Here is a 27,384-nt window from a genome sequence, read left to right on the forward strand (position 1 = left end):
AGCATGGACTCAGCCCCAAACACTCCGTGGAGCTCATTCAAACCCTGCTGAGCCACAACTTAGCCTCTGCTGCTTGCCAAGAGCTCTGCAGCTACTTGGAGAGGTTTTTGTTCTGAGAAGCATCTGCTCACAATGCTTTGCAAGGGAACATTTCATCACTCTCCAGCAGGAGTTGTCTCTGGGTAAGCAAAGCAGAGCAGAGCCTGCCCCAGGCTGCTGCCAAGGAACAGACTCTGCAGCATCTGCTCAGCACAAGCTGGGTCTGACGCAGAGATGCTGCCAGCAGAAGCTTCTGCTGAGGCTCTGCACTTGCTTTCCTGCTTGCTCCTTCTTGGGGAGGCCACAGAGTGTCCGAGAATGTCCTGCCCAGCTCACTGCTCACCCTCACTCCCCACTGCCTCCAGCAGAAGCCAGAGGCACAGGTGAGGGACAGGACCTCCTTTGCCAGGGGCTGGGGATCAGGGCTTGGCCCCTTGCACTCATGAAACCCCTCCAGGTTTGCTCAGCCTCAGAGCCACCTTTAGCTGCTGTCCTGAGCTGTCAGCTCTGCCTCCAGCTCTCTGCTCTGTCCAGCCCCTGCAGGGGCTTCAGTGCCTCCAGGGATGCTTCCCTTGCATCCACTGCCTCCTGCTGCTCAAAGCAGGCACTGGGGACACTTCTGCAGTGTCCCTCCCTGGGACCCATTAAGACTCCAAGCAACTTCAGAGTTTGACTCTGACTTTGAATTCTGCAGAGGTTTCTTCAGCTTCTCAGCCTCTGAGGTTCATGAAGTCAGCACCAAAGCCACCAGAGGGGTCCTTAAAATACCTTGGGCTGGTCCTTTGCTGCCGAGCTGGGGCAGGCTGCTGGGCTGGAGGGAGCTGCTGGCAAGTAGGCAACACTGAAAAGAGACAGCCCTGGCCAGGAGCAGCTCCTCTGCACAGCGCAGCAGGGCTGAGGGCACTGCCAGGGGATGTCAGGAAGATGAGAATGGCAGAGAGAGCTTTGAGGTGGCCAGGACCAAGAGGGTGATTGAGAGCTCAAAGAAGAGAAACCTTCCCTGCCCTGGCCGTGGGGAGTCTCTGCTGCAGAAGGGATCTGCAGTTCCTGGAGCTGGTGAAGCTGACACATTCCACAGCCTCTGGGATCTCTCTGCTGCACAGGAGGAGGAGATGCTCCAGAGCAGAGCTTCCCATCTGCACCATCGGAGTCAGAGGACATGAGAGCTGCCTTCTGCTGGGATGGCTGCAAGGGGGTGAGGCTGAGAGTGCATAAAGCTCCTCCAGAGAAAGAGGAGTCATTCTGAGGGGATTTCTGGGACATGCTTGTGGAATTGTCTCCAGGAATTATGCTTTGACTTGTGCAGTGTCTTCTCCTCTTGCAACAGCTGATACATGCCCAGGCAGCAGATGTCCAACAGCAGCTCCATCACTGAGTTCCTCCTCCTGCCATTCCCAGGCACACAGCAGCTGCAGCTCCTGCACTTCTGCCTCTTTCTGGCCACCTACCTGGCTGCCCTCCTGGGCAACAGCCTCATCATCACCACCATCGCCTGGTACCACCACCTGCACACCCCCATGTACTTCTTCCTTCTCAACCTCTCCATTCTTGACCTGGGTGCCATCTCCACCACTGTGCCCAAATCCATTGTCTATTCCCTGAGGCACTCCAGTGACATCTCTTACACAGGATGTGTTCTCCAGCTCTTCTTCTTAGTATTCCTCATTCCAGCAGAGTATTTTCTCCTCACCATCATGGCCTACGACCGCTACATTGCCATCTGCAGACCCCTGCACTATGGCACCCTCCTGGGCAGCAGAGCTTGTGCCCACATGGCAGCAGCTGCCTGGGCCTGTGGCTTTCTCTATGGTCTGCTACACACAGCCAATACATTTTCCCTGCCCCTCTGCCAGGGCAATGCTGTGCATCAGTTCTTCTGTGAGATCCCCCAGATCCTCAAGCTCTCCTGCTCCACAGCCTACCTCAGGGAACTTTGGCTTCTTGTTGTCAGTGCCTGTTTATTCTTTGCCTGTTTTGTGTTCATTGTGGTGTCCTATGTGCAGATCTTCAGAGCAGTGCTGAGGATGCCCTCTCAGCAGGGACGCCACAAAGCCTTTGCCACCTGCCTCCCTCACCTGGCTGTGGTGTCCTTGTTTGTCAGCACTGCCATCTTTGCCTACCTGAAGCCCCCATCCATCTCCTCCCCATCCCTTGATCTGGTGCTTGCAGTTCTGTACTCAGTGGTGCCTCCAGCAATGAACCCTCTCATCTACAGCCTGAGGAACCAGGAGCTGAAGGCTGCCCTGAGCAAACTGCTCACTGGATGCTTTCAGAAGCAATAAACTCTTTGTCTCCTGCTGCAGAGCAGTTCTGGTGTCGCTCAGTGCAAGCCCAGCCTGGCTTCTGCACTGTGTGGTGGTGGATTTTTATTACCTATAACTTTGTCACCTTTTCTAATTCACTCCCTGCTTTTCTGACCAGGAGTTTCTGTAACAGGACCTCTTCTCCTTGCTTGTATGAGCAAAACAAAGTAACATTTTTTTTCCATGAGATCCTTCCTCCAGGACTTCACTGGAGCTTCAGAGACAGGTCCTGTGTGCAGAGTTGGAGGAGAAAAGCTGAGAAGCAGCTCTTGGTCTTCTGAAGCTGTTCTCTTTCTGCTTCCACACTCTCCTGTGTTAGCGCAAGGCCTGAGTGCTGTGGCAGCTTAGTCATGGTTCTTCTACATGGGATCCTGTGACCACAGGCAGGGACAGGCCATGGGCACGTCTGTGACTGAGCTGCTCTCCCTGAGAGCCATTCCACAAAGGCAGGTGATCTGCTCAGGGCAGAGCTTGAGGGCTGAAGTCTTCATCCAAAGTTTCTCTCATGATCAGCGTCTGTGAATCTGCAGAGATGTGGCACACAGCAGTGTCTCACACAGGCCTCCTGCAAGAGACCTGAAGGACCAGCAGAGCAGGTTCTGGTCTGTGCCTGTGCTCACTGTACACCCTGGGGAAGCTAATCCAGGGTCATGATCCTGGACTAGCCCTCACAACAGCCATTTCCTGCAGTAGCCTCTCACCATAGCTTGGAGAGGTCCTTTGGCCCCCCATGGGAGGAGGTGAGATCAGTAGGTCAGCAGTGGCTGTTTGCACTGTGCAGATGAGATGTGAGCGTGGAGATCAGGAAGGTGAGGTGAGGTGACCCTGAGTGAGCACAAACACCATCAGCTATTGCTGGGGGTACCAAGGCACTGGAGGTTCAAGGAGCCTCCCAGCCTCTGGCAGTGGCAGCAGGAGGCCAGAGAGACTCTGCCTGCAGCAGGGCAGGGCCTGTGTGAGTGATGGGGAAAGACTCTGTTTCTGAGCATCCCACAGTGTGTAAGGAGGCCATGAGACAACCTCAGCTGTGGACACCTGACTGCAGAACGAACCCCACAGCTCCACTGGGGTTCATCTCAGTGCCTTGGACATGCTGACTGCAAATGTTCCTGCTGCTCACAGCACCTTTCTGGATGTGCCCTGCAGTGTGCTCAGAGCAATCAGAGAGGTTCTGGGCTCCTTGGAAAGGGCTTCTTTGAGAAGGCCAAGAAGGAGAAAGAAACAAAGTACAGGCTGCTGCCCCTCACCTCACTCCCTGCGAAGGTCAAACCCTCCTGCAGCCATTTGTAGGCCCTTGCAAGTCAAGGGAGAGTTTGCCAAACCTGCCTCCCTCACCTGTCTGTGCTCTCCTGGTTTGTTAGCACCTCTTTTTTTGCCTACCTGAAGCCCCCTTCAGTTTCCTCCCCATTCCTGGATCTAATTGTGTCTTTTCTCTACTCAGTGGTGCCCTCAGCAGTGAACCCTCTCATCTATGGCCTGAGAAAGAAAGAAATCAAGGATTCCTTCAAGGGAATATTGCACTGCTCATTATTTCAGCATCAGTAAGGTAGCCAAGCACCCTGGAAGACTCCCAGGGTATCTCAGAGGAACAGTTGTTACAATATTAGTGGCAATGGAGTAGCATTAAATGGGAACTGTATTAAATAATATTAATCTTCCAACTTGCTGTCATTCAGCATTGCCTTTCTGACCTCCTTTCCCCTGGAGTCTTGGTGGTTAGCTCCAGGAGTGGCTCAGCCCCACAGAGCTTCTCTCTCACCACCACACCATGGGATGGGGACAAGAACTGGAAGCGTGAAAGTGAGACAAGCTGAGATAAAGGCAGCTGAATTGGTAAAGCCAAAGATGTGTGCAAAAGCAAAGCAAGGAAAGCCTTCGGTGCTCCCATGGCAGGTAGGTGCTCAGCCACAGCCAGGGTCTGTCACACATGCTGGTGACTTGGAAGGCAAATGGCATCACTGCAAACATCCTCCCCTGGCTTTTTACTACTGTGCATGATGTCATGCAGTCTGGGACATCCCTCTAGTCAGTTGGGGCCAGCTGTCCCAGCTGTGACCCCTGCCAACTTCTTGCTAATGCCCACCCTGCTCAGTGGTGAGGGGGTGTGAGGAGCAGAAATGGCCTTGACATTGTGTGAGGTCTGCTCAGCAGTAAGTAGAGCAGCTTCATGTTACACTGTTCCCATCACAAGGTCAAAGCACAGCCCCACCCCAGATGAAAGCAGAACATGGGGATACAGAACAGACTCTCACAAATAAAGAGGCCAGCAGAGAATAATTTGTCTGAGCTCACATCTCTTCAGATCTTCTTTGGAGCTGGGGACACAGCCCCAGCATGAGGAAAGGGTTAAGGAGACACAATTTCAGCTGTCCCATTAAGGAGCAGCCCATGGGGTGCCAGAGACTGAACATCACTGCCTCATCAGGACCTGCCTGAATGCTGCCTGTGTGCCATCAAGGCTGCTGCTTCCCTGGAGCCATGGCCACCCACAGCCTTCCCAGCTCTGGTTTCTCCTCATAAAACAGCCAGACCCTTAGAATGGTTAAGACTGGGAATCATAGAACCATGGAGTCAACCAGGTTGGAAGAGACGTCCAAGATCATCCAGTCCAACCTAACACCCAGACCCTGTCCAGTCAACTAGACCATGGCACTAAGTGCCCCAGCCAGGCTTGGCTTGAACACCTCCAGGGACAGCAACTCCACCACCTCCCTGGGCAGCCCATTCCAATGCCAATCACTCTCTCTGCCAACAACTTCCTCCTAACATCCAACCTAGACCTCCCCTGGCACAGCTTGAGACTGTGTCCCCTTGTTCTCTTGCTGGCTGCCTGAGAGAAGGGCCCAGCCCCACCTGGCTACAGCCTCCCTTCAGGTAGTTGTAGAACGCAATGAGGTCTGCCCTGAGCCTCCACTTCTCCAGCCTAAACAACCCTTGTGGATGGCATCTTGTGGATGGGATCACATTGGCTCAGCAGGTCCCTTACTTCTTCCTCCTGGATTATAGGGGGACCATACTGGTCCCTGTCTCTATTTGCCAGCTCAGGAGTCCAGCTGTCTTGGAGACAACCTGTCCCACTGTTGAAGATTGAGGCAAATAAAGTGTTATGTACCTCTGCCTTTTCCTCATCCTTTGTCACTATATTCCCCTCCCCAGCCAATAAGGACTGGAGGTTGTCCTTGCCCCTTCCCTTGCCATTGATATACTCACAGAAACATTTCTCATTCTCCTTGCCAGCAGTGGCAGCCTAAGCTCTCAGTTTCTGTGCAGAAAGGCTGAGAGACTTGGGGAACTCGATCTGGAGAGAAGGCTGAGAGGGGATCTGATCAGTGTCTATAAATATCTGGGGGGTGTCAGGTGAAGGTGCCAGGCTCTGTTCAGTGGTGCCCAGTGACAGGACAAGGAACAATGGGTACAGGTTGCAGCACAGGAAGTTCCACCTCAACATTAGGACACTACTTTGAGAGTGCCGGGGCCCTGGAGCAGGCTGCCAGGGAAGTTGTGCAGCCTTCTTTTCTGGACACATTCAGAGTGTGACTGGGTGCATTCCTGTGTGACCTGCCCTGGGTGATGCTGCTCTGGCAGGGGACTTGAACTGGATGATCTCTGCAGCTCCCTTCCATCCCTAACATTCTGAGATTCTATGATTTAAGCCCTCCAACTGCAGGCTGGGCCACAGTCTATGCAAACTGCATCCTCTTCTTTCCTACCAATAGATGCAGGACCTTGTCCCAGTACAAATTAGATCCCCTGCTTCTTCCCAGTACAGGCTGAGCTCTTTCCCAGTACTAACTGGATGGCTTTAGCCTCCCTAAGTGTTGACTGGCCCCACTGCCAGAACAGACTGGATCCTCTGACTCCTCCCAGAAAAGATTGGAGCCCCTTAGAGTACTAAACTCCATCCCCTGATGATCCTGGGGCCCTCACACTCTCCCTAAACAGTGATCCTTGGACCTGTCCCTACCTCCTGCTTCTCCCCTGACCACAGTCTCCTGCTATAACTCAAAGGAGCTAAACTCATCCCTCAACTCACCCCTTCCAACTCAGCCCCTCCCAAACCCACCTGTACCCTGAATTTGAGCCACTGCCCACCCTGCCCCAGCCTTTACCCTTGACATTGACTCCTTGGCCTTAATCTCAACCTCTGGTACAGCCTAAAACCATTAAGGGTCGTTAGGCTTACAAAGGGTGTCAATGGCTGTAGCAGTTCTTTGAAGCTTTCTGTATTCAGCTTAGGCGAGCGAGGGGGGGGGGAGAACTCTCAGGTGAGCACGAAGGTTCAGGCAGTAACCAACTCAAGGCGGGAACCCCCAAAGGCAGGAAGCCCCCCAATATTTATACCCTTGATAGACAAAGGGCAGAGTTACCACTTCCTTAGGCGTGAAAAGGCACAGCCAATCCCAGCCTGATTCCAGCGCAGGCACTGCATGGGGCACTCCTCGTGCGGGCAGGACCCCTTTGCTCACCCCCTTCATGCCTGCAGGACAGGCAAGGCAGGGGGAGCCAGACGGCTTTCCCTCTTCCCCGAAGTCATGGCAGGAGAGGAACCTAGGGGTATACAGGACTCCAGGACAGGCAGCAGCAGGAAGAGGGCAGCAAAGGCACTGGGAGGTCACTTCTTGCAGCAGCAGCCAAAGGGCAGCCCTGGCTCCTGCCTGGGCTCTGTGCTTTTGGGCTGCCAGCTGCCAGTGTGCCCAGCAGGCAGCAGAGGGCCTGTGGTGGGCAAGCCACTTGCGTGAGTCCCTGTCCCTGAGCACCTGGTGGTCCCTGCAGGAAGAGGCTTAGGGCTGGGTTGTCACCTCCCTGCCCCACTGAGTGTCTGAGGGGATGTCACGGAGGCGTTTGTCTGGGGTTTTGGGGGAATGAAATGCGAGGCCGAATTTTAAAGAGTTTAAAATATTTAATATTATATGCACTAGGAATGCCCCTCCCCACACTTATTTACAACTACCCCACGTAAGTTCTTTGTATGCGGTTGTGAATTAAATTACAGAATGACTATGTACAAGAAATCAGGAATTTAGCAACAGTTTGAAAGAATTTAGGAAGAGAGTCTGTGGCAAAGTGAGAGTTCCACTGGAAGGCTTTGAGAGATGATTCTGCCTTTAGATCAAGTTTCTCAGTTACTCACTGGCCAAATTCTGCTCTGAAAGTCCTAAATATCGTGGATTGGGGCGTGCTGCCCGAGCTTCTGCGGGTCTGAGCCAAGCTGGGTGCTGGCGTCCGCCTGGAGGCTGGCGCAGATCAAAGCGCTGGCGAGTCAGCTGTAGCTTCGATGCTGCAGTGCGAGTGCCGAGCTGTGCCGTGTGTGTGTGTGTGTGTGTGTGTGTGAGAGCAGGTGAGCGAGAGTACCAGTACCAGTTTATTAGGATAATGCAGCATCTTTCATACCATTCAAAAGAGATGTGCCAGCCAGACTTGGGTTGACACAAGTGGACAATACCGATTGGCTCAAAATTAGGTGTAAGGCACAGATAGGTTATTTTCTTACCAAAACAACCTGTGGCACCACCGCAGGGGCTGGCAGGGGTCAACCCCCAGCAGGTGTGCGTAGGGTGCTCACAGTGTCTCAGACCCAAGGTCTTTTTCCCAAAACAACAGCTCATGCTTACAGCTTATGCCCCTCTGGGGGAGAAATCTTCCCACAGCTAGGAACGGCGGTTGGGACAGCGGCTGTAGTCATGCAGGCAGATGAAAGCAGTGTTTTGACTCCTCGATTGATGGTCTTTGAGCCACAATTCTGTCCATATGAGGGTTTTGCAAGATGGCTTTGTAATCCTGCACCACAGGGGACAGCAAGAAGGGACAGGGCTTGGATGTGGCTGCTTCAAAAGCTGAAAGACAGCAGCATGGACTTGGCTTGGAAGCCCATAGGGAGGTTAGTGCTGCCTGCTCAGCTGCCAGGCACAAGCAGTCTATTGGCTTGGGCCAGCATTGGGACATCACTGATGGCTGAGAAGCTCCTAAGGGCAGCAGGAGCCACATGGCCATGGGAGTGAGAGCACTGGAACTCCAGCCCTTGTGGCTGCCAAGCTGAGAGGCAGCAGCAGGGAGGGGCCTTGGGTGTTGGTTTGAAGCTGGAGGTTCTGCTCTGTGCTGTCCCCAGTCGAAAGGCACCACAGGCTCCGGCAAGGACCATGGCCAATGCCCTGGGGTGGAGCAAAGCCTGCAGAGAGTGAAGATGGCCATGTGCAGCTGGTCTGTGGCAGCAGGAGTGTGGCCACCCAGCCATGGGGATTCCCACCCCGGCACTCAGCACTGGAGTGGCCACATCTGCATTGGTGATATCAGCTGTGTGGTGCCCTGGTCTGGAGGCAGGAGGAGGAACTGGAGGGGTTCCAGAGAAGATCTGCCAGGATGGACTTTGGAGACTCTCTCTGGAAACTGCAGGGTCAGGGAGTGCTGTGACCCTGCCTCAAGGCTGCTTTGAACTGCTGGAGCTTTGCTTGGCTGTGGACAGAGAAGGAAGCCTTTAGGAAGTGCAGCTTGGAAGGTTCAGGCTGGGACTGAGGCCAGAGAAATGTGAATCAGAGGAGAGAGCTGAGGTGCAAGAGGGGAGCCAGGAGTGTGGGCAGCCCATGTTTGGCTGTGTGCCAAGGCAACTCCAGCAAGGGTGGAGAGCCCTGAGGGAAGGAGTGGAACTGTCAGGGTGAGAGCTGGCTGGGGAAGCAAGATGGGAGCCTGAAGGGCAAGAGGTGCAGGCATGGGACAGCACAGGACAGGCTGCAGTGGGGATGGCCAAGGGCTCTGGCCAGGCTGAAAGGCCCCAGAGGATTGAGGCCTTTGTCCCCTTGGCTCTGGCAGTTGCTTCTGCTCCTATGGCTGGGGAGATGAAACTTTGTTTTGAGGCTCTCAGGATCTGCCTTGGCAAGGCCTGAGGGTCAGGGCTTGGCCTTTCTGCTTCACAAACCAAGCCCAGGCTTTTCTGGCCTGCACTTTGCCTTTGCCTCCCTGCACTCATGGCCTCCAAGGAGCTGCTCTAACAAGTCCCTGTGGAGGCTTTCTCAGGAACAACCCTCAGTGGGGCCCATCAAAACTTCAAGGTTCTTTGAGTTTTTCTTTTGCCTTAGACTCTTTGAGAGGTCTCTTCAGTCTCCTGGCAGCTCCTCAAGTTCATGCAATGAGCCCCAAGTGCCCTCAGGAGCTGTTTTTCTCTCTGCAGTTACCTTCAAGCTGTGAAAACACAGCAAACACAGCTCAGTGCTCATGGCAAAGGGAAGTATTTGATTATCTCTCAGATGAGAGGAGAATGAGAGCAGCACCCAGCAAGTGAGAGTGCTGCAGGCTGTCTGCTCAGGAGGTCTGGCCCGGCAGGAGAAGCTGCCCCTTGAGAGCTGACATTGAATGGACAACTTCACTGCCCACCCTCCCAACCTCCCCATGCCTCTCACTGCCCACCTGGGGCTTCCCTCCCTGCTCCTTGCATCAGACTTCTGCACTGCTCTCTGCAGCTGGAGCTCACAGCTGCATGGTGTCACACAGCCTTCTCTACACAGTCACATCACCTCTCTGGGATGTCAAAAACCCTCTCAATGGTGTCTCACATCCCCTTCTATGATGTCACAAAGCCACCTTGACTCTGTCACACAGCCCACTCTGTGCTGGCTCACACTCTATATTGCCACACAAGCCTCTTTGTGAAGTCTCACATCCTGCTCTGTGATGTGACAGTCATACAACCTGCTCTGTGGTGTTGTGTAACCCTCTCTATGATGTCACACATCTTGCTCTGTGATGTCACAGAGCTGTTACGAAGGGGAGATTAATTAATGCCAGATGATATTTTTTCCAAGTGGGCATTTGGCATAGCAGCTGTAGAGACTGCAGACAAAGAGCAGCTGTCTGTCATGCCTGGCCTGTCAGATGACCCTTCCATGGTTGGTACCCACAAGGTGGAAGATGTTAAGTTACCCATTGCTTCTCATGTAATTCATCGCAGGCAATACCGCACCAACAGAGACTCCCTACTGCCTCTGATTCGCTGCCTGGAGCAGCAGCTTGTCATCAGCAAGAGCCACTCACCCTTCAACAGCCTGATATGGCCAGTGCAGAAGGAGAATGGGGAATGGAGACTGACTGTGGACTTCCGAGGCCTGAACGAAGTGACTCCTCCAATCAGCGCAGCCGTGCCTGATATGTTGGAGCTGCAGTATGAACTGGAAACGAAGGAGGCCAAATGGTATGCCACAGTTGACATTGCTAATGCTTTCTTCTCCATCCCCATTGCAGAAGAATGTAGGCCACAGTTTGCCTTCACCTGGAGAGGAGTCCAGTACCACTGGAACAGACTGCCTCAAGGGTGGAAGCACAGCCCTACAATCTGCCACAGCATCATCCAGACTGCACTGGAGAAGGGTGGAGCTCCTGAACATCTGCAGTACCTTGATGACATCATTGTATGGGGTGAGACAGCAGAGGAGGTCTTCAAGAAGGGTGAGAAGATCATTAATATCCTGTTGGATGCTGGTTTTGCCATTAAGAGAAGCAAAGTGAAAGGGCCTGCCAGAGAGATCCAGTTCCTGGGAGTTCGATGGCAGGATGGCCAATGCCACATCCCTATGGATGTGGTGAATAAAGTGGCCACTATGGTGGAACCACTGACCAGAAGCAGACACAATCCTTCCTGGGGTTTGTGGGCTTTTGGAAGATGCACATTCCCAGGTGCAGTCAAATTGTGAAACCCCTCTTTGACGTTACAAGAAAGAGGAATAACTTTGGGTGGGGACCTGAGCAGCAGGTGGCATTTGACCAGATCAAACGAGAGGTGGTCCCTGCCATGGCCTTGGGACCAGTTTGATCCGGCCCAGAGATTAAGAACACCTTGTTTGCCCCATCAGGCCTACCCCCACAGCAGCTTTGACTGGGAAAAGACACAGCCTGTACTGGGAGTGGGTTCCCAATAGCCACTTAGCACTGGGAGGGGTTCAGCTGAGAGAGGGACGGGGCCAAGGTTGCCAGTTTGTACTGGGATGTCTCTCACGCCGTACTGGGATGGGATCAGGGGAATCAGTTTGTACTGGGACAAGGCCAAGTCTGTACTTGGAGGGGTCAAAGGAAACCTGTTTGGACTGAGATGGGGCCAGAGGATGCTGGGATGGGTCAGGGTGTCAGTTTGTAGTGAGAATGGAGCCTTTGTGCACTGAGAGGGGTCAGGCTATGGAATTTGTGCTGGGATGGATGGAGTTGGTGTGGGAGTGAGTTGGAGAATGAGTTTGTACTGAGACGAGGCCAAGTTTGTACTAGGAGGTGTTCAAAGCATCCAGTTTGTATTGGGAGGGCCCAGTCTGTACTGGCAGAGGCTGGGAGTGTCTCTTTTGTGCTGTGGTGGAGGTGGTTGTTACTGGGAGGGGCTCAGGGTGTGCAGTTTGAGCTGTGGTGGAGGTGGTTGTTACTGGGGGGGGCTCAGGGTGTGCAGTTTGTGCTGTAGTGCAGGTGGTTGTTACTGGGAGGGGCTCAGGGTGTCCACACTCTGTCCTGGGGCACGGCCTCCACAAAGTCCTTGGCAAGAGCTTCCAGTGATAGACTCTGCTGATGCTGCAGAAGTGCTGCTCTAGAGGGACCCTCACCCTCTGGCTCTTCATGCTCTGGCAACTCCCTCCAGCCCCTGCCTCCACCCAGACCCAGTGGGCTTTGAAGACAGCTCTGCTCCAGGTGGCAGTGCAGGCAACAGGAGAGGCCGTTCAGGGCTGGCCCTTCCTCCACAGCAGCCCTTGAAGAGCAGAAGAGTGGAGATGGCCTCAGATCAAACTTCACCCTTAACCCTGAGGATGCAGGCAAGTGCTGGGAATGGCCACTGGGAGGTGCTGGGTGGAGACAAAGGCCCTCAGACAAATTTTTTCTCACCTCCCTTTGCCTCTCTCTGCCTCCCTTATTCTCTCCTCAGCACACTGTGATCTGCTGTGGCCCCACAGCAGTGCCCATCACTGCATGCTGCTCTGGGAAGTGCCTCTACAGCCACAGCCTCTCCAAAGGGCATAGCAGCTGCTGGGGATAGAGAGGGCTGAGCCCAGAGGTGGGGAACATCCATGGCATAAAGCATGAGGAGATGCCCTTGTAGGATGGCAATGCTGCCAGGAGGCTCTGCCACAGCAATGCCTGTGGCCTGTTCCTACCTGCAGTGCCAGCACTGCCACACAGCAGCAGGATGCCCAAGCTGCCAGAGCACTCAGGCCTTGCCCCAACACAGCAGCTCAGCGGCAGAGTGTGGAAGGGCAGAAAGAGCAGCTCAGGACAGCCCAGGAGCTGGGGCTCCCTGGCACTGCTTCTGTGCTGGGACTCTGCCCCTCCACCTCTGCACACAGGCACTGCTCAGAGAAACAAGTCCCTGCAAGGGCCTGTCCTGTGATGAGCACACAAGGAGCACAACTCTTCATGTCTACAGGCTCTGGGTCACACTGAACCAGAAATGGTCTGAAGAAAGACACTGCTGTGGGCAGTGCATTCTCACAAGGGTAACACCACCACCACCTGTTGTGAAGCGGTTTTGTTTGGGCACAGGAATTAATTATGAGGCCGAATTTAAAAGGGTTTAAATAATTTAATATTATATACAGAAGGAATCCTCCCTTCCCCAAACAAATATACAGCTAACCTGCACGAGTTCTTTGTATGTGGTTGTGAGATTATTTCACAGAATGTCTATTTACAGCACAATTGGGAATTTAGTAGAGGTTCAGAAAGATGTTAAATAGAGAAAGTCTGGTGGCATGAAAGTGCCACTGATAAAATTACTGAGGGTCTATGCTGCCCAAATCGAGGTTGCTCAGTTACTCACTGGCTGGAGTCAGTTTTGGTGATCCCAAATATGGGTAGTAAAGCCACATTGTTGACCCTCGTGGGTCTGAATAGTTCAGTTCAGGGATTATTGGGGCGCGCTGTCTGAGAGACTCCACGGGCACGATCGAGCTGGGAAGGACGGGCTGGGGTGGCAGCTGGCCAGGAGTGCCTTAGCCGAATTTTCCCTGGGCCAATGCGAAGTGCCATGGGTCAGAATCATGCAGCGGTGCTGGTGGCCCCAAAACAGCAAAGCGGCTAGGAGCTACGGGTGGAGGAGGGGTGGCAGGAACACTGAATTGTCCCTTTTATGAGGTGTGTGCCCGAGATTGATGGTCCCTTGGCCACAATTCTGTCCAATAAGCATCTGGCAGCAGGCCAGAACATACTAAATAAGGTGAAATCCATGGGTCCGGTACCCCCAAATATGGAGGGGGCTCAGGTGGAGCCCCACCCTAAGCGCGTGAGCTTACACAACCTGTTTACTTCAACCTTGCAAGCAGGCAGGCCAGACTCGGAGGCACCAGGCTTATTGTGCTCCTTTGTCCCCCTTAATTTGTTTTCCCCAGGTTTGGGCAGGACAACACCTTTCGGGGGGACAAAATGTCCGGGCAAGAATAGATTTGTAAACACGCTCATTTGGGGCCTGTGCACCCTACACCACACCACCACCAGCCAAAACCAGAGAAGCCAGACTGGGCCTGCACTGAGTGACACCAGAGCTGCTCTGCAGCAGGAGGCAAAGAGTTTATTGCTTCTGAAAGCATCCAGGGAGCAGTTTGCTCAGGGCAGCCTTCAGCTCCTGGTTCCTCAGGCTGTAGATGAGAGGGTTCACTGCTGGAGGCACCACTGAGTACAGAACTGACACAACCAGGTTTGAGGATGGGGAGGAGATGGATGGGGGCTTCAGGTTGGCAAAGAAGGCAGTGCTGAGAAATAGAGAGAGCACAGCCAGGTGAGGGAGGCAGGTGGCAAAGGCTTTGTGGCGTCCCTGCTCAGAGAGCATCCTCAGCACTGCCCTCAAGATCTGCACATAGGACACCACAATGAACACAAAACAGACAAAGACTAAACAGACACTGACCACAATGAGCCAAACTTCCCTGAGGTAGGCTGTGGAGCAGGAGAGCTTGAAGATCTGGGGGACTTCACAGAAGAACTGGAGCACAGCATTGCCCTGGCAGAGGGGCAGGGAAAATGTATTGGCTGTGTGCAGAAGACCATAGAGAAGGCCACAGACCCAGGCAGCTGCTGCCATGTGGGCACAAGCTCTGCTGCCCAGGAGGGTGCCATAGTGCAGGGGTCTGCAGATGGCAACATAGCGGACGTAGGCCATGATGGTGAGGAGAGAAAACTCTGCTGAAATAAAGAAGAGAAAGAAAAACACCTGAGCAGCACAGCCTGCATAGGAGATGGAACTGGAGTGCCTCAGGGAATTGGCCATGGACTTGGGCACAGTGGTGGAGATTAAACCAAGATCAAGGAGGGTGAGATTGAGGAGGAAGAAGTACATGGGGGTGTGCAGGTGGTGGTGCCAGGCTATGGTGGTGATGATGAGGCTGTTGCCCAGGAGGGCAGCCAGGTAGGTGGCCAGGAAGAGGCAGAAGTGCAGGAGCTGCAGCTGCTGTGTGCCTGGGAATGGCAGCAGGAGGAAGTGGCTGATGGAGCTGCTGTTGGACATCTACTGCCTCTTGATATGTGTGACTGTTGACAGAGCAGAAGATATTACACAAGTTAGGACATTTCCTTCAGACAACTCCATGAGCATTTCCCACAAAACCCCCGCAAATTTACTTCTCTTCCTTTGGAGGAGCTTTGTGCACTCTCAGCTTCCAGCCTGGCACTCATCCCAGCAGAGAGCAGCTCTCATGTCTGTGGCTCTGACAGCCCAGCTGGGAAGCTCTAGTCTTGATCATCTCCTCCTGCTCTCCCTCTGTGAAAGAAAGAGATCCCAGAGGCTGTGGGATGTGGCAGTTTTACAAGCTCCAGCAAGTGCAAATCCCTTCTGCAGCAGAGACTCACCACAGCCAGACTGTGAAGGTTTCTCTTCTTTCAGCTCTCAATCACCCTGTTGGTCCTGGCCACATCGAAGCTCTCTCTGCCTTCCTCATCTCCCTGACATCCTCTGGCAGTGCCCTCAGCCCTGCTGTGCTGTGCAGAGGAGCTGCTCCTGGCCAGAGCTGTCTCTCTGAAGTGATGCCTAGTTGCAAGCAGCTCCCTCCAGCCCAGCAGCCTGCCCCAGCTCAGCAGCAGAGGACCAGCCCAAGGTATTTTAAGGACCCCTCTGGTGACTTTGGTGCTGACTTCATGAACCTCAGAGACTGAGAAGCTGAAGAAACCTCTGCAGAATTCAAAGTCAGAGTCAAACTCTGAAGTTGCTTGGAGTCTTAATGGGTCTCAGGGAGGGACACTGCAGAAGTGTCCCCAGTGCCTGCTTTGAGCAGCAGGAGGCAGTGGATGCAAGGGAAGCATCCCTGGAGGCACTGAAGCACCTGCAGGGGCTGGACAGAGCAGAGAGCTGGAGGCAGAGCTGACAGCTCAGGACAGCAGCTAAAGGTGGCTCTGAGGCTGAGCAAACCTGGAGGGCTTTCATGAGTGCAAAGGGCCAAGCCCTGACCCCCAGCCTCTGGCAAAGGAGATCCTGTCCCTCACCTGTGCCTCTGGCCTCTGCTGGAGGCAGTGGGGAGTGAGGGTGAGCAGTGAGCTGGGCAGCACATTCTGGGACACTCTGTGGCCTCCCCAAGAAGGAGCAAGCAGGAAAGCAACTGCAGAGCCTCAGCAGAAGCTTCTGCTGGCAGCATCTCTGCGTCAGACACAGCTTGTGCTGAGCAGATGCTGCAGAGTCTGTTCCTTGGCAGCCTGGGGCAGGCTCTGCTCTGCTTTGCTTACCCAGAGACAACTCCTGCTGGAGAGTGATGAAATGTTCCCTTGCAAAGCATTCTGAGCAGATGCTTCTCAGAACAAAACCCTCTCCCAGTAGCTGCAGAGCTCTTGGCAAGCAGCAGAGGCTAAGTTGTGGCTCAGCAGGGTTTTAATGAGCCCCACTGAGTGTTTGGGGCTGAGTCCATGCTCCTCAGGTGCTGCCAGCAGCCTGAACAAGCCTCTGCAGCACTGCAAATCAGAAGCAAGCCCCAAAGTGCCTTGAAGCATTGATTGGCCCCACTGAGGGTCGTTACTGACAAAGCCTTCCAGGGACTCCTTAGAGCAGCTCATTGAGGCTGTGAGTGCAGGAGACAAAGGCAGAGTGCAGGGCAGAAACCCTTGGGCTTGGTTTATGGAGCAGAAAGGCCAAGCCTTGACCACAGCCCTTTGTCGTGGAGGGCTGTAGGCCCCAAAATAGTCTTATTTATGCCTTGCCCTGTCAGGACATGTTTTTCTGTGTAAACCAGAGGTAAACACATAGTGAGCACAAAGGAGGACAACAGACCTGGTGCCATGGAGTCTGGCCTGCCTAGGGTCTGTGTTGTATAAGGTGTTTGCAAACAGTCAGTGTAAGCCCCACACACCCAGCTTGTGCTTCCCTGGGGTAAGCCCATGTGGTCACCATACTTGGAAAGTCCAGGCAAGTGCCTTCTGCCTATTATGGTAAGGTTTGGCTGACTGCCAACCTGATTGGTCATTCTAGTGGCCAAGGAGCCATTAATCTTGGCCCACAGTCAATAAATAGAGGTGCTCAGACCCCCAGCTCAGACTCCCTCTGCATAGCTCAGACTCCGTACATGGATTGCCTGCTTGTGTACTGAGTTGCAGAGCTCACTTAAGCCTGCCTGTATATATGTAGAGCTGTGATGGTTTGGGCTCCCAAATCCTGGGAAAGGAATAAAGTTGCAGTCAAGAGGTTAAGAAGGAAGGTTAGTGGCAGTGAGGTTAAGGAGATGTGGCTTGGTCTGAAGACAAAGGCATAGTGAGAGACAAAAATGTAGAATGTTATCTAATGTTTTACTTCTTCTTCCCAGAGCTCTCAGCGAGACTGTGAGAGAAGAGACACAGCCATGTTTACCTTTCATAGCCAATTATCTAGTTCTTTTCACCAAAACATTCTAGCTTGCTTCAAACTAGCACAGGAGCTCAAAGTCTCCCAGCAGCCCTGCACACCTTGCATGCTGCTGCCTATCCTTGCCTGGTAAGCGCCACTGCCACTGAGTTACCAGGAGGCAGACTCTGGATTGTCTGCACACGATTGGCCTGCCTGCCATGTGAGAACCGTGCTGAGACAGCACAGCATCCTTCTCCTGCACCTGAGGGCCTGCCTAAGAATCCCTGGACAGAGCATCCAGAAGAAGCCAGCAGCACAAAGGCAGAGATTGCATCCTTCTCCAGGAGAACTAGGTCAGAGACTGCCATTTCCCCAGAAGCTGGGAAGATTCATCCTTTCCCCTTAATCGGGAGGATTCCAGCCTCAAAGTCCACGGGCAGAGATCCCCTGAAGTTTGGACACTGGCATAGGCTGTGATGTAGCCCCGGAGGGTGATTATTGATTAATAAGAGTTGTGAGTAAAAGCTTTAATGCCTCTGTAATATCTGTGGTCTCTGCCACAGAGCAGAATCAGTTTCCAGCCCACTCTGCTGGGCAAATAGCAAATGGAGCCCAAACGGTATTTGCCGTGGGGAAAACTCCTCTCTCTGTCCATGGTTTGAATGTTTGCTGGTTATGAACAAGTCACTGCAGATATTTATCCCAGAATGTTTTCATAACCCTGCAGAACATGTCATCCTAAAGAGGGCTGAGTGACATCATAGAGAGGATTTTGTGGCAACATGGTCTGTGTTAAATGACAGAAGGCATTGTGTGACATCATAGAATGGGCTGTGTGACATAAGAGAGGGCTGTATGACATCACAGAAGCTATTCTGAGACGTCATAGAGAGGTCTGAGTGACATAATGAGGGATGTGTGCCACCATGGAGAGTATTTTGTGCCATCTTAGAGAGGGCACTCTCAGATCACAGAGGACTTAGTGTGACACCATAGAGAGGCCTGGGTGACATCATAGACAGGGCTGTGTGCTGTCACAGAGGCGATTCTGTAACTGTATGGAGAGGACTGTTTGACATCATTGTGGGGATTGTGTGACATCATAAAGAGGGCTGTGTGACATCACAGAGAGTATTTTGTGACATCTTAGAGAGGGCACTGTGATATCCTAGAGGAGTTTGTGTGACATCATAGAAGGGGCTGTGTCGGAGGACGGAGACTGGTGCGACGAGAGATCGGGGCACTGAGAGTCGACTCGGTGGCTACTGTGCAGCAGTGCGTTTTGTTAGGGTGATGCAACAATTTTTATTAGCCCCAAAAAGGGGTGTACACAACTAACTTAGCTTGAGATTGGTACAAGTGGAAGGTACAGATTGGCTCCAAGTTAAGTGTAAGGCAGAGATAGGTTAGCTTGCGGTAAACAACCTGAGGCTCCCACCCAGGGGGGCTGGCCAGGGTCAGCCCCCTGGGGCTGTGTCCGTCCCAGGGGCCAGCAGATTCCACCCCCTGACAGCTGTGCGTGGGTTGCTCATGGTTCTCAGCCTAGGCCCCTGGGAGCCTGTGAGGCTCCAAGGACACTTCTCATCACAGGGTCTGATGTTTACATTCCATACCTTGTTGCAGGAGAAAGCTTCCCACAGGGCTGTGTGCTGCCCTAGAAGCAATTGTGTAACCTTATGGAGAGGACAACTTCACATCACAGTGGGGATTCTGTGACATCATAAAGAGGGCTGTGTGCCATAGAGGATATTTTGCGTCATCTTAGAGAGTGCACTGTGACATCCTAGAGGAGTTTGTGTAACATCACAGAGAAGTCTATGTGACATCACAGAAGGCATTCTGTGACATCATAGAGAGGTCTGTGTGACATCATAGAGAGGTCTGTGTGACATGACAAAAAGCTTTCAGTGATGTTATAGAGCTGGGTGATGTGATAGAAGGCATTCCGTGACATCATAGAGAGGTCTGTGTGACATCACACAAGGCATTCTGTGACATTAAAGAGAGGGCTGTGTGACATCATAGGAAGGGCTGACATCATAGAAGTGATTCTGTAACTTTATGTAGAGCACTGTTTTACATCATTGTGAGGATTCTGTGACATAAAGAGCACTGTGTGATGTCATAGCATTTTGTGGCATCATAGAGGAGTTTGTGTGACATCATAGAGAGGGCTGTGTGATGTCATAGTAGTGATTCTGTACCTTTACAGAGAGGACTGTTTCACATCACAGTGGGGATTGTGTGGCACCATAGAGAGGTCTGTGTGACATCCCAGAAGGCATTATGTGATGTCATAGAGAGAGCACTGTGCCACCATAGAGGAGCTTGCACAACATCATAGAGAGGGCTCTGAGACATCATAGAGAGGCCTGTGTGACATCACAGAAGGCATTCTGGGACGTCAAAGAGAGGGCTGTGTGACATGATAGAAGGCACTCTGTGACATCATAGAGAGGTCTGCGTGACATGGCAGAAGGCATTCTGTGATGTCACAGAGAGGGCTGTCGTGTCATGGAGCGCATTCTGGGACACAATACAGAGGACTGTGGGATATCATGGTGAGAATTTTTGACATCTTAGAGAGGGCTCTGTGGCATCCTAGAGGAGTTTGTGGGACATCATAGAGAGGGCTGTGTGATGTCACAGAAGTGATTCTGTAACTTTATGTCCAGAAGCGTTTCAGGTCAGAGTGGGGATTGTGTGACATCATAAAGTGGGCTCTGGGAGATGGCAGAGAGAATTTGGTGACATCACAGCTACCTCTGTGTGACATGACAGAAGGCATTCAGTGACATCATAGAGAAGGATTTGTGATGTCCTAGCTGGCGTTCTGTGACATCATAGAGAGGCTGAGGTGGCTGAGTTGTCTGAGACTGCTGAGGTGACTGAGGTGGCTGAGGCGGCTGAGGCGGCTGAGGCAAAGGGCAGGCGAGTGGCAGGTAAGCGAGGAAGGAAGGAGCAGGCAAGCTCCTTATTCACCTGTTCACCCCCTTTTATAGCACAGTGCCCGAGGCTAATGGTCTCATTGGCCACACAATCACCCAATCACCTCTGGCAATCACCCAAACATACCCACAAAAGGCAGACCCCACAGGCTGCTCTCCTCCAAACATGGGGGGCGCAGACGCCTTGCACGCGACAGGGGCGTGGGCCTTATGGAACCCCTCTCATGCGACCAGACTAAACCAGACTGGGCTGTCTGGGTTCCATTTGTGCTGTTTTCCTGCCTCTGGCTGCAATGCAGACAGGCAGTAAACATGTCTGGACAGGACAGGACATGATCAAGCCCATTTTGTGACCCCTGGGACTCTCCACCACAAGGATTATGGCACAGACCCTGCCAGGCTCCTGAGGATGGACAAGGAGGCAATGAGGCCAATACAGCCTGGGCTACAATGCAGCACAAACTGGATCCCCTTGATGCTCCTGGGACTCACTGGATCCCTTCCAGTTGGGACATGGATACTCTGAACCCCTCCCAGTACACACTGTGCTCCTTCCTAGTACTCCCTGGACCCTTGGCACCATCCCAGGGCACTCTGGGACATTTCCTAGTACAAATCAGACCTCCTGATCACCTCCAGTCTAGACCAGGCCACACACCAGTACAGACTGCTTTGGTTTTCCCTTTCTCAGTTCAGACCTGGCTCTCTACCACTGCTAATTGCTATTGTAGCCCACTCCCAGTACCCCTCTCAGCACAGCCTGGCCTCTCTCCCAGCACAAACTGGATCCTCAGATACCTTCCCCATACTCACTTGGCCCAGTCCCATTACAAACTGGATTCCCTGATCTGCTCCCAATGCACCTTAAGCCTCTCACACTCTCTCTAGCCAGTGTCCCCAGGCCCTATATGCCTTACCACTGCTCCTCTCCTGACCTCAGGCCCCTGCTCTACCCAAAAGGAGCTGAGCCCATTCCTCACCTCACCCCTTCAACCTCAGCCCCTCCCTAAACCATCCCTGCCCTTAATTCTGCCTCCATTGCTCATCCTGGCCCCAGCCTTTACCCTTTGCATTGACCACTTGGCCTTAGTTGCAGCACTCAGCCCAGCCCCAACACAATCCCTGTTCCTCACAGCTGGCCCTCACCTGAACCCTGCCCAGCACCATCAAGAGGCCACCAAAGGCTCTCCTCAGCCTTGGCCTGAGCCCCAGCACTCAAAGGCATCTCTGAGCCTTCAGCCTTCCCATGGGCACCTCAGCCTCACACCTCCTTCCTGTGCTCTGAACTCTCATCTGTAACCCATTTCCACCCCTGTCTGACAGGGCAAGGGCCATGAGGTGCAGGAGCAGCCACATGGCCTTGAAAGAGGAGGTCTGGAGGAAGAAGATCTGCCAGGATGGACTTTGGAGGCTCTCCATAAGAAGCTGAAGGCTCAGGAGTGCTGTGCTGCTGCCTCAAGGCTGCTGTGAGCTGCTGGAGCATTCTTGGGTGTGGGCAGAGAAGGAAGCCTTTAGGAAGTGCATCTTGGAAGGTTCAGGCTGTGGCTGAGGACAGAAATGTCACTCAAAGGGTAAAGCTGTGGTGCAAGAGGGGAGCCAGGAGTGTGGGCAGCCCATGTTTGGCTGTGTGCCAAGGCAACTCCAGCAAGGGTGGAGAGCCCTGAGGGAAGGAGTGGAACTGTCAGGGTGAGAGCTGGCTGGGGAAGCAAGATGGGAGCCTGAAGGGCAAGAGGTGCAGGCATGGGACAGCACAGGACAGGCTGCAGTGGGGATGGCCAAGGGCTCTGGCCAGGCTGAAAGGCCCCAGAGGATTGAGGCCTTTGTCCCCTTGGCTCTGGCAGTTGCTTCTGCTCCTATGGCTGGGGAGATGAAACTTTGTTTTGAGGCTCTCAGGATCTGCCTTGGCAAGGCCTGAGGGTCAGGGCTTGGCCTTTCTGCTTCACAAACCAAGCCCAGGCTTTTCTGGCCTGCACTTTGCCTTTGCCTCCCTGCACTCATGGCCTCCAAGGAGCTGCTCTAACAAGTCCCTGTGGAGGCTTTCTCAGGAACAACCCTCAGTGGGGCCCATCAAAGCTTCAAGGTTCTTTGAGTTTTTCTTCTGCCTTAGACTTCTTGAGAGGTCTCTTCAGTCTCCTGGCAGCTCCTCAAGTTCATGCAATGAGCCCTAAGTGCCCTCAGGAGCTGTTTTTCTCTCTGCAGTTATCTACAAGCTGTCAGAACACAGCAAACACAGCTCAGTGCTCATGGCAAAGGGAAGTATTTGATTATCTCTCAGATGAGAGGAGAGTGAGAGCAGCACCCAGCAAGGGAGAATGCTGCAGGCTGTCTGCTCAGGAAGTCTGTCCTGGCAGGAGAAGCTGTCCCTTGAGAGCTGACACTGAATGGACAACTTCACTGCCCACCCTCCCAACCTCCCCAAGCCTCTCACTGCCCACCTGGCGCTTCCCTCCCTGCTCCTTGCATCAGACTTCTGCACTGCTCTCTGCAGCTGGAGCTCACAGCTGCATGGTGTCACACAGCCTTCTCTACACAGTCACATCACCTCTCTGGGATGTCAAAAACCCTCTCAGTGGTGTCTCACATCCCCTTCTATGATGTCACAAAGCCACCTTGACTATGTCACACAGCCCACTCTGTGATGGCTCACACTCTATAATGCCACACAAGCCTCTTTGTGAAGTCTCACATCCTGCTCTGTGATGTGACAATCATGCAACCTGCTCTGTGGTGTTGTGTAACCCTCTCTATGATGTCACACATCCTGCTCTGTGATGTCACAGAGCTATTATGAAGGGAAATTAATTAATGTGAGATTATATTTTTCCAAAATTAATACCCTTTATTAATGTTGATGTTCAGAGCTCTTCCAGCCCCACCACTAATCTTAATAATGATCAGTTCTTCCCACAACCATGGAAGCATTTCACAGATCACAGCTGGATCTGGCAATAACCAGCAAAATAGAGACACAGTTCCTGGATGCCTCAGGTTCTGGGAGTTCAGCCAAGAGTTATCTATCTACCAAGAACATGGCAGACAGCCAAAGGGCTTCTTCTCCTCAGGCTGTCTGTGTTTCATCTGTTTGTAATTCTGCACCCAGTACAAATCCACAGGCAGCAGTTTCTAACCTTATACCAATTTCAAACTCACAGGCAGCAGTTCAGACCCTCAGATATTCAGATCCACTAGAAGAAACTTCTACCACCTTTCTCGCTCCAGCAAAGGCACAGGCTATGATGAAACACTTGAGAAAGAGTGATCCCAGAGACAATTTAGGGGAGGGGACCTCTGTTACACAAGAGGAAGAAGAGGAGAAATGCAGCCTTAGAGACTCAGTCCATTTACTTAGATCTCATAACAATGATGCAAAGAGCTATGTGAGATGGCTGCCAGGAAGGAGGATGGCGATGAGCAGTTAAAGAGTGCTCTTGGAAAAGGTCTGTTTCCAGGACAAAGACAACCAGGACAACCAGAGGAAGAGGAGGAGGAAGATGATATCTAGGATTCCAACAGTCCACTCAGAGAGGTCAGGGAAGTTAGAAAGGAATACTCAAGGGAATCAGGTGAGCCAATCCTAAGCTGGCTAGTGAGATGCCGTAGCATAGGTGCCAATGCCCTGCAGGTAGGAGACAAGTCTGCCAAGCAGCTGGGACCACTCACCAAGGAGAGTGGAGTGGGCAAATACCTGGCAAGTCCTCTTGGTAGGGTTAGCTTGTGGACACGCCTCCTGTTGGCTGTGGCTATGAGATATCCTTCCCGAGATGATTTGCCATGGGCTGCCAAGAAGTGGAACAGCATTGAGCAGGGAATGAAGCTTCTGAAGGAATTTGCTGTGAAGGAAGTGCTTTATGGAGATCATGGCACACGTGAGCCTGATAACATTCCTCTTGGAACAGGTCTCATGAAGAAGCTTATTGTGCTAGTTTGAAGCAGGCTAGAATGTTTTGGTGAAAAGAACTAGATCATAGGCTATGAAAAGGAAAACAATGGTTATGTCTATTCCCCTCACAGTCTCAGAGGGAGATATGGGATCAAAAAGGGAAAACATTAGATAACACTCTCTCCATTTTGTCTTCACTTTTGGGCTGGGCACTGACTGAGCTGCATCTCCCTAACCTCATGTGCCACTCACCTTTGCTTCTTAACCTCTTGGCTGATCCTCTTTTCTTCCTTAGGACTGGGGTAATGTTGAGAGGGGCAAGGGGAAGGTGCAGGGGTGGATGAGAGCCCCCCCTGGGGACTCAGGTTTCTGGGAGGGGAGTTGTGTTTCTGTATTACTTTTTACCTTGTATATTTCTGTCTATAACTGTATATACTGTAAATATCTGCTTGTATATTGTGCTAGCTGTAAATAAATAGCTTCATTTATATTCCCAGAGCCGGCTGAGTCTAGCTAGGTGCTTCTAAAGTGTGTGTGTAGGGGGGTGGATAACACACAAACCACCACATATTTTATTGGCTTCACCCAACATGGGGCAAATTCATTTGAGTGACTGTTAATTAACTCTGGGGATCAGAATGAAGCTAATAAAGCAGCTATTGTACTTGGTGGGGCCATTGTGTGGCCTCTTTTCTGTTTTCTTGTGTACAATTGGATCAAAGACCAAATTGGTTATTTCTTGCTTAATGTAGTTTTTAAGAAGGTCAAAGCTAAACTTATAAGCATTTTCTGGTCCTGGGGTGGTCTCATTCTTGGGTATGCTGGTTTTAATGTCACTGAAAATCTTACCAGTAAGAAGGACACTCTGTCTCTCTTAGGTGCAATGGGATTTTGGAGACTGCACACTCCTGGTTTCAGTCAAATTGTCAAACCTCTACATGATGTGATTTGTAAGACAAACAATTTCGAGTGGGGACCTGAACACCAAGCAGCCTTTGATCAGATCAAACGAGAAGTAGTCCATGCAGTGGGCTTGGGACCTGTGCGATCTGGTCCGGACATTAAGAACATTCTGTACACGGCTGCCAGTGACAATGTCCAACTTGGAGCCTTTGGCAGAGAGCTCCAAATGAGACACGTGGTCATCCACTTGATTTTTGGGGTCTTACCTACAGAGGTTCAGAGGCAAATTACACTGCAACAGAGAAAGAGATACTAGCAGATTATGAAGGAGTGAAAGCAGCTTCTGAAGTGATTGGAACTGAGTCACGATTGCTTTTAGCTCCTAGACTGCCAGTTCTTAACTGGATGTTCAAGGGCAAAGGTTCATCACCGCATCATGCCACAGATGCAACCTGGTCTAAATGGATGGCTTTGATAACCCAATGAGCGTGAATGGGTAATCTTGATCGACCTGGTCTAGTGGAGGTGATCACCAACTGGCCAGAAGGCACAGACTGTTCCAAACCTCCAGAGGAGAAAATAACTCATGCTGAGGAAGCTCCTCCCTATGGTGATCTCTCTGATCAGGAAAAGAACTATGCTTTGTTCACAGATGGTTCCTGTCGTCTTGGTGTGAACAAGTGAAGATGGAAGTCAGCAGTCTGGAGTCCAACCAGGAGAGTTACCGAAGCGAGAGATGGAGAAGGAGAATCCAGTCAGTTCACTGAGGTAAAAGCTGTCCAACTCGCTCTTGATGTGGCTGAATGTGAGAATTGGCCTATCTTTTACCTCTACACTGACTCATGGATGGTAGCCAATGCTCTGTGGGGTTGGCTAAAGGACTGGAAGAAGCATGGTTGGCAGAGGAAAGGAAAGTCTATGTGGTGTGCTGATCTATGGCAGGACATTGATGCACGGCTGGAGAGAACTCCAGTGAAGGTGCGGCACGTAGACACACACATGCCAAGAAAGAAGATGGTTGCAATGAGTTTAAGAGTGCTATGAGGAAAGTTCTGTTTCTAGGCCAGGGACAACCAGATCAACAAGAGGAAGAGGAGGAGGATGACAGCCAGGACTCCAACGATCCACTCAGAGAGGTCAGGGAAGTTAGAAAGGAATACGCAAGAGAATCAGGTGAGCCAATCCTAAGCTGGCTGGTGAGATGCCGTGGCATTGGTGCTAATGCTCTGCAGGTAGGAGACAAGTCTGCCAAGCAGCTGGGACCACTCACCAAGGAGAGTGGAGTGGGCAAATACCTGGCAAGTCCTCTTGGTAGGGTTAGCTTGTGGACACGCCTCCTGTTGGCTGTGGCTATGAGATATCCTTCCCGAGATGATTTGCCATGGGCTGCCAAGAAGTGGAACAGCATTGAGCAGGGAATGAAGCTTCTGAAGGAATTTGCTGTGAAGGAAGTGCTTTATGGAGATCATGGCACACGTGAGCCTGATAACATTCCTCTTGGAACAGGTCTCATGAAGAAGCTTATTGTGCTAGTTTGAAGCAGGCTAGAATGTTTTGGTGAAAAGAACTAGATCATAGGCTATGAAAAGGAAAACAATGGTTATGTCTATTCCCCTCACAGTCTCAGAGGGAGATATGGGATCAAAAAGGGAAAACATTAGATAACACTCTCTCCATTTTGTCTTCACTTTTGGGCTGGGCACTGACTGAGCTGCATCTCCCTAACCTCATGTGCCACTCACCTTTGCTTCTTAACCTCTTGGCTGATCCTCTTTTCTTCCTTAGGACTGGGGTAATGTTGAGAGGGGCAAGGGGAAGGTGCAGGGGTGGATGAGAGCCCCCCCTGGGGACTCAGGTTTCTGGGAGGGGAGTTGTGTTTCTGTATTACTTTTTACCTTGTATATTTCTGTCTATAACTGTATATACTGTAAATATCTGCTTGTATATTGTGCTAGCTGTAAATAAATAGCTTCATTTATATTCCCAGAGCCGGCTGAGTCTAGCTAGGTGCTTCTAAAGTGTGTGTGTAGGGGGGTGGATAACACACAAACCACCACATATTTTATTGGCTTCACCCAACATGGGGCAAATTCATTTGAGTGACTGTTAATTAACTCTGGGGATCAGAATGAAGCTAATAAAGCAGCTATTGTACTTGGTGGGGCCATTGTGTGGCCTCTTTTCTGTTTTCTTGTGTACAATTGGATCAAAGACCAAATTGGTTATTTCTTGCTTAATGTAGTTTTTAAGAAGGTCAAAGCTAAACTTATAAGCATTTTCTGGTCCTGGGGTGGTCTCATTCTTGGGTATGCTGGTTTTAATGTCACTGAAAATCTTACCAGTAAGAAGGACACTCTGTCTCTCTTAGGTGCAATGGGATTTTGGAGACTGCACACTCCTGGATTCAGTCAAATTGTCAAACCTCTACATGATGTGATTTGTAAGACAAACAATTTCGAGTGGGGACCTGAACACCAAGCAGCCTTTGATCAGATCAAACGAGAAGTAGTCCATGCAGTGGGCTTGGGACCTGTGCGATCTGGTCCGGACATTAAGAACATT

At 51.9% G+C, this 27,384-nt stretch overlaps 3 protein-coding genes across 3 annotated transcripts in view; 2 read left to right on the forward strand and 1 right to left on the reverse strand.

Moving 5' to 3' along the window:
- The window catches only part of LOC135174396 (zinc finger protein 850-like), a 393,382-nt gene that overhangs the window by 172,967 nt on the left and 193,031 nt on the right, over positions 1–27,384 (forward strand).
- Positions 1,389–2,321, forward strand: LOC135174402 (olfactory receptor 14A16-like). Its single transcript, XM_064141682.1, has one exon. It carries the CDS (start codon positions 1,389–1,391, stop codon positions 2,319–2,321), a length of 933 nt encoding a protein of 310 aa, XP_063997752.1.
- LOC135174405 (olfactory receptor 14J1-like) lies at positions 13,864–14,796 on the reverse strand. Its single transcript, XM_064141685.1, has one exon. It carries the CDS (start codon positions 14,794–14,796, stop codon positions 13,864–13,866), a length of 933 nt encoding a protein of 310 aa, XP_063997755.1.

This window comes from Pogoniulus pusillus, unplaced genomic scaffold (assembly GCF_015220805.1).
Source record: "Pogoniulus pusillus isolate bPogPus1 unplaced genomic scaffold, bPogPus1.pri scaffold_63_arrow_ctg1, whole genome shotgun sequence".
Lineage (NCBI taxonomy): Eukaryota > Metazoa > Chordata > Aves > Piciformes > Lybiidae > Pogoniulus > Pogoniulus pusillus.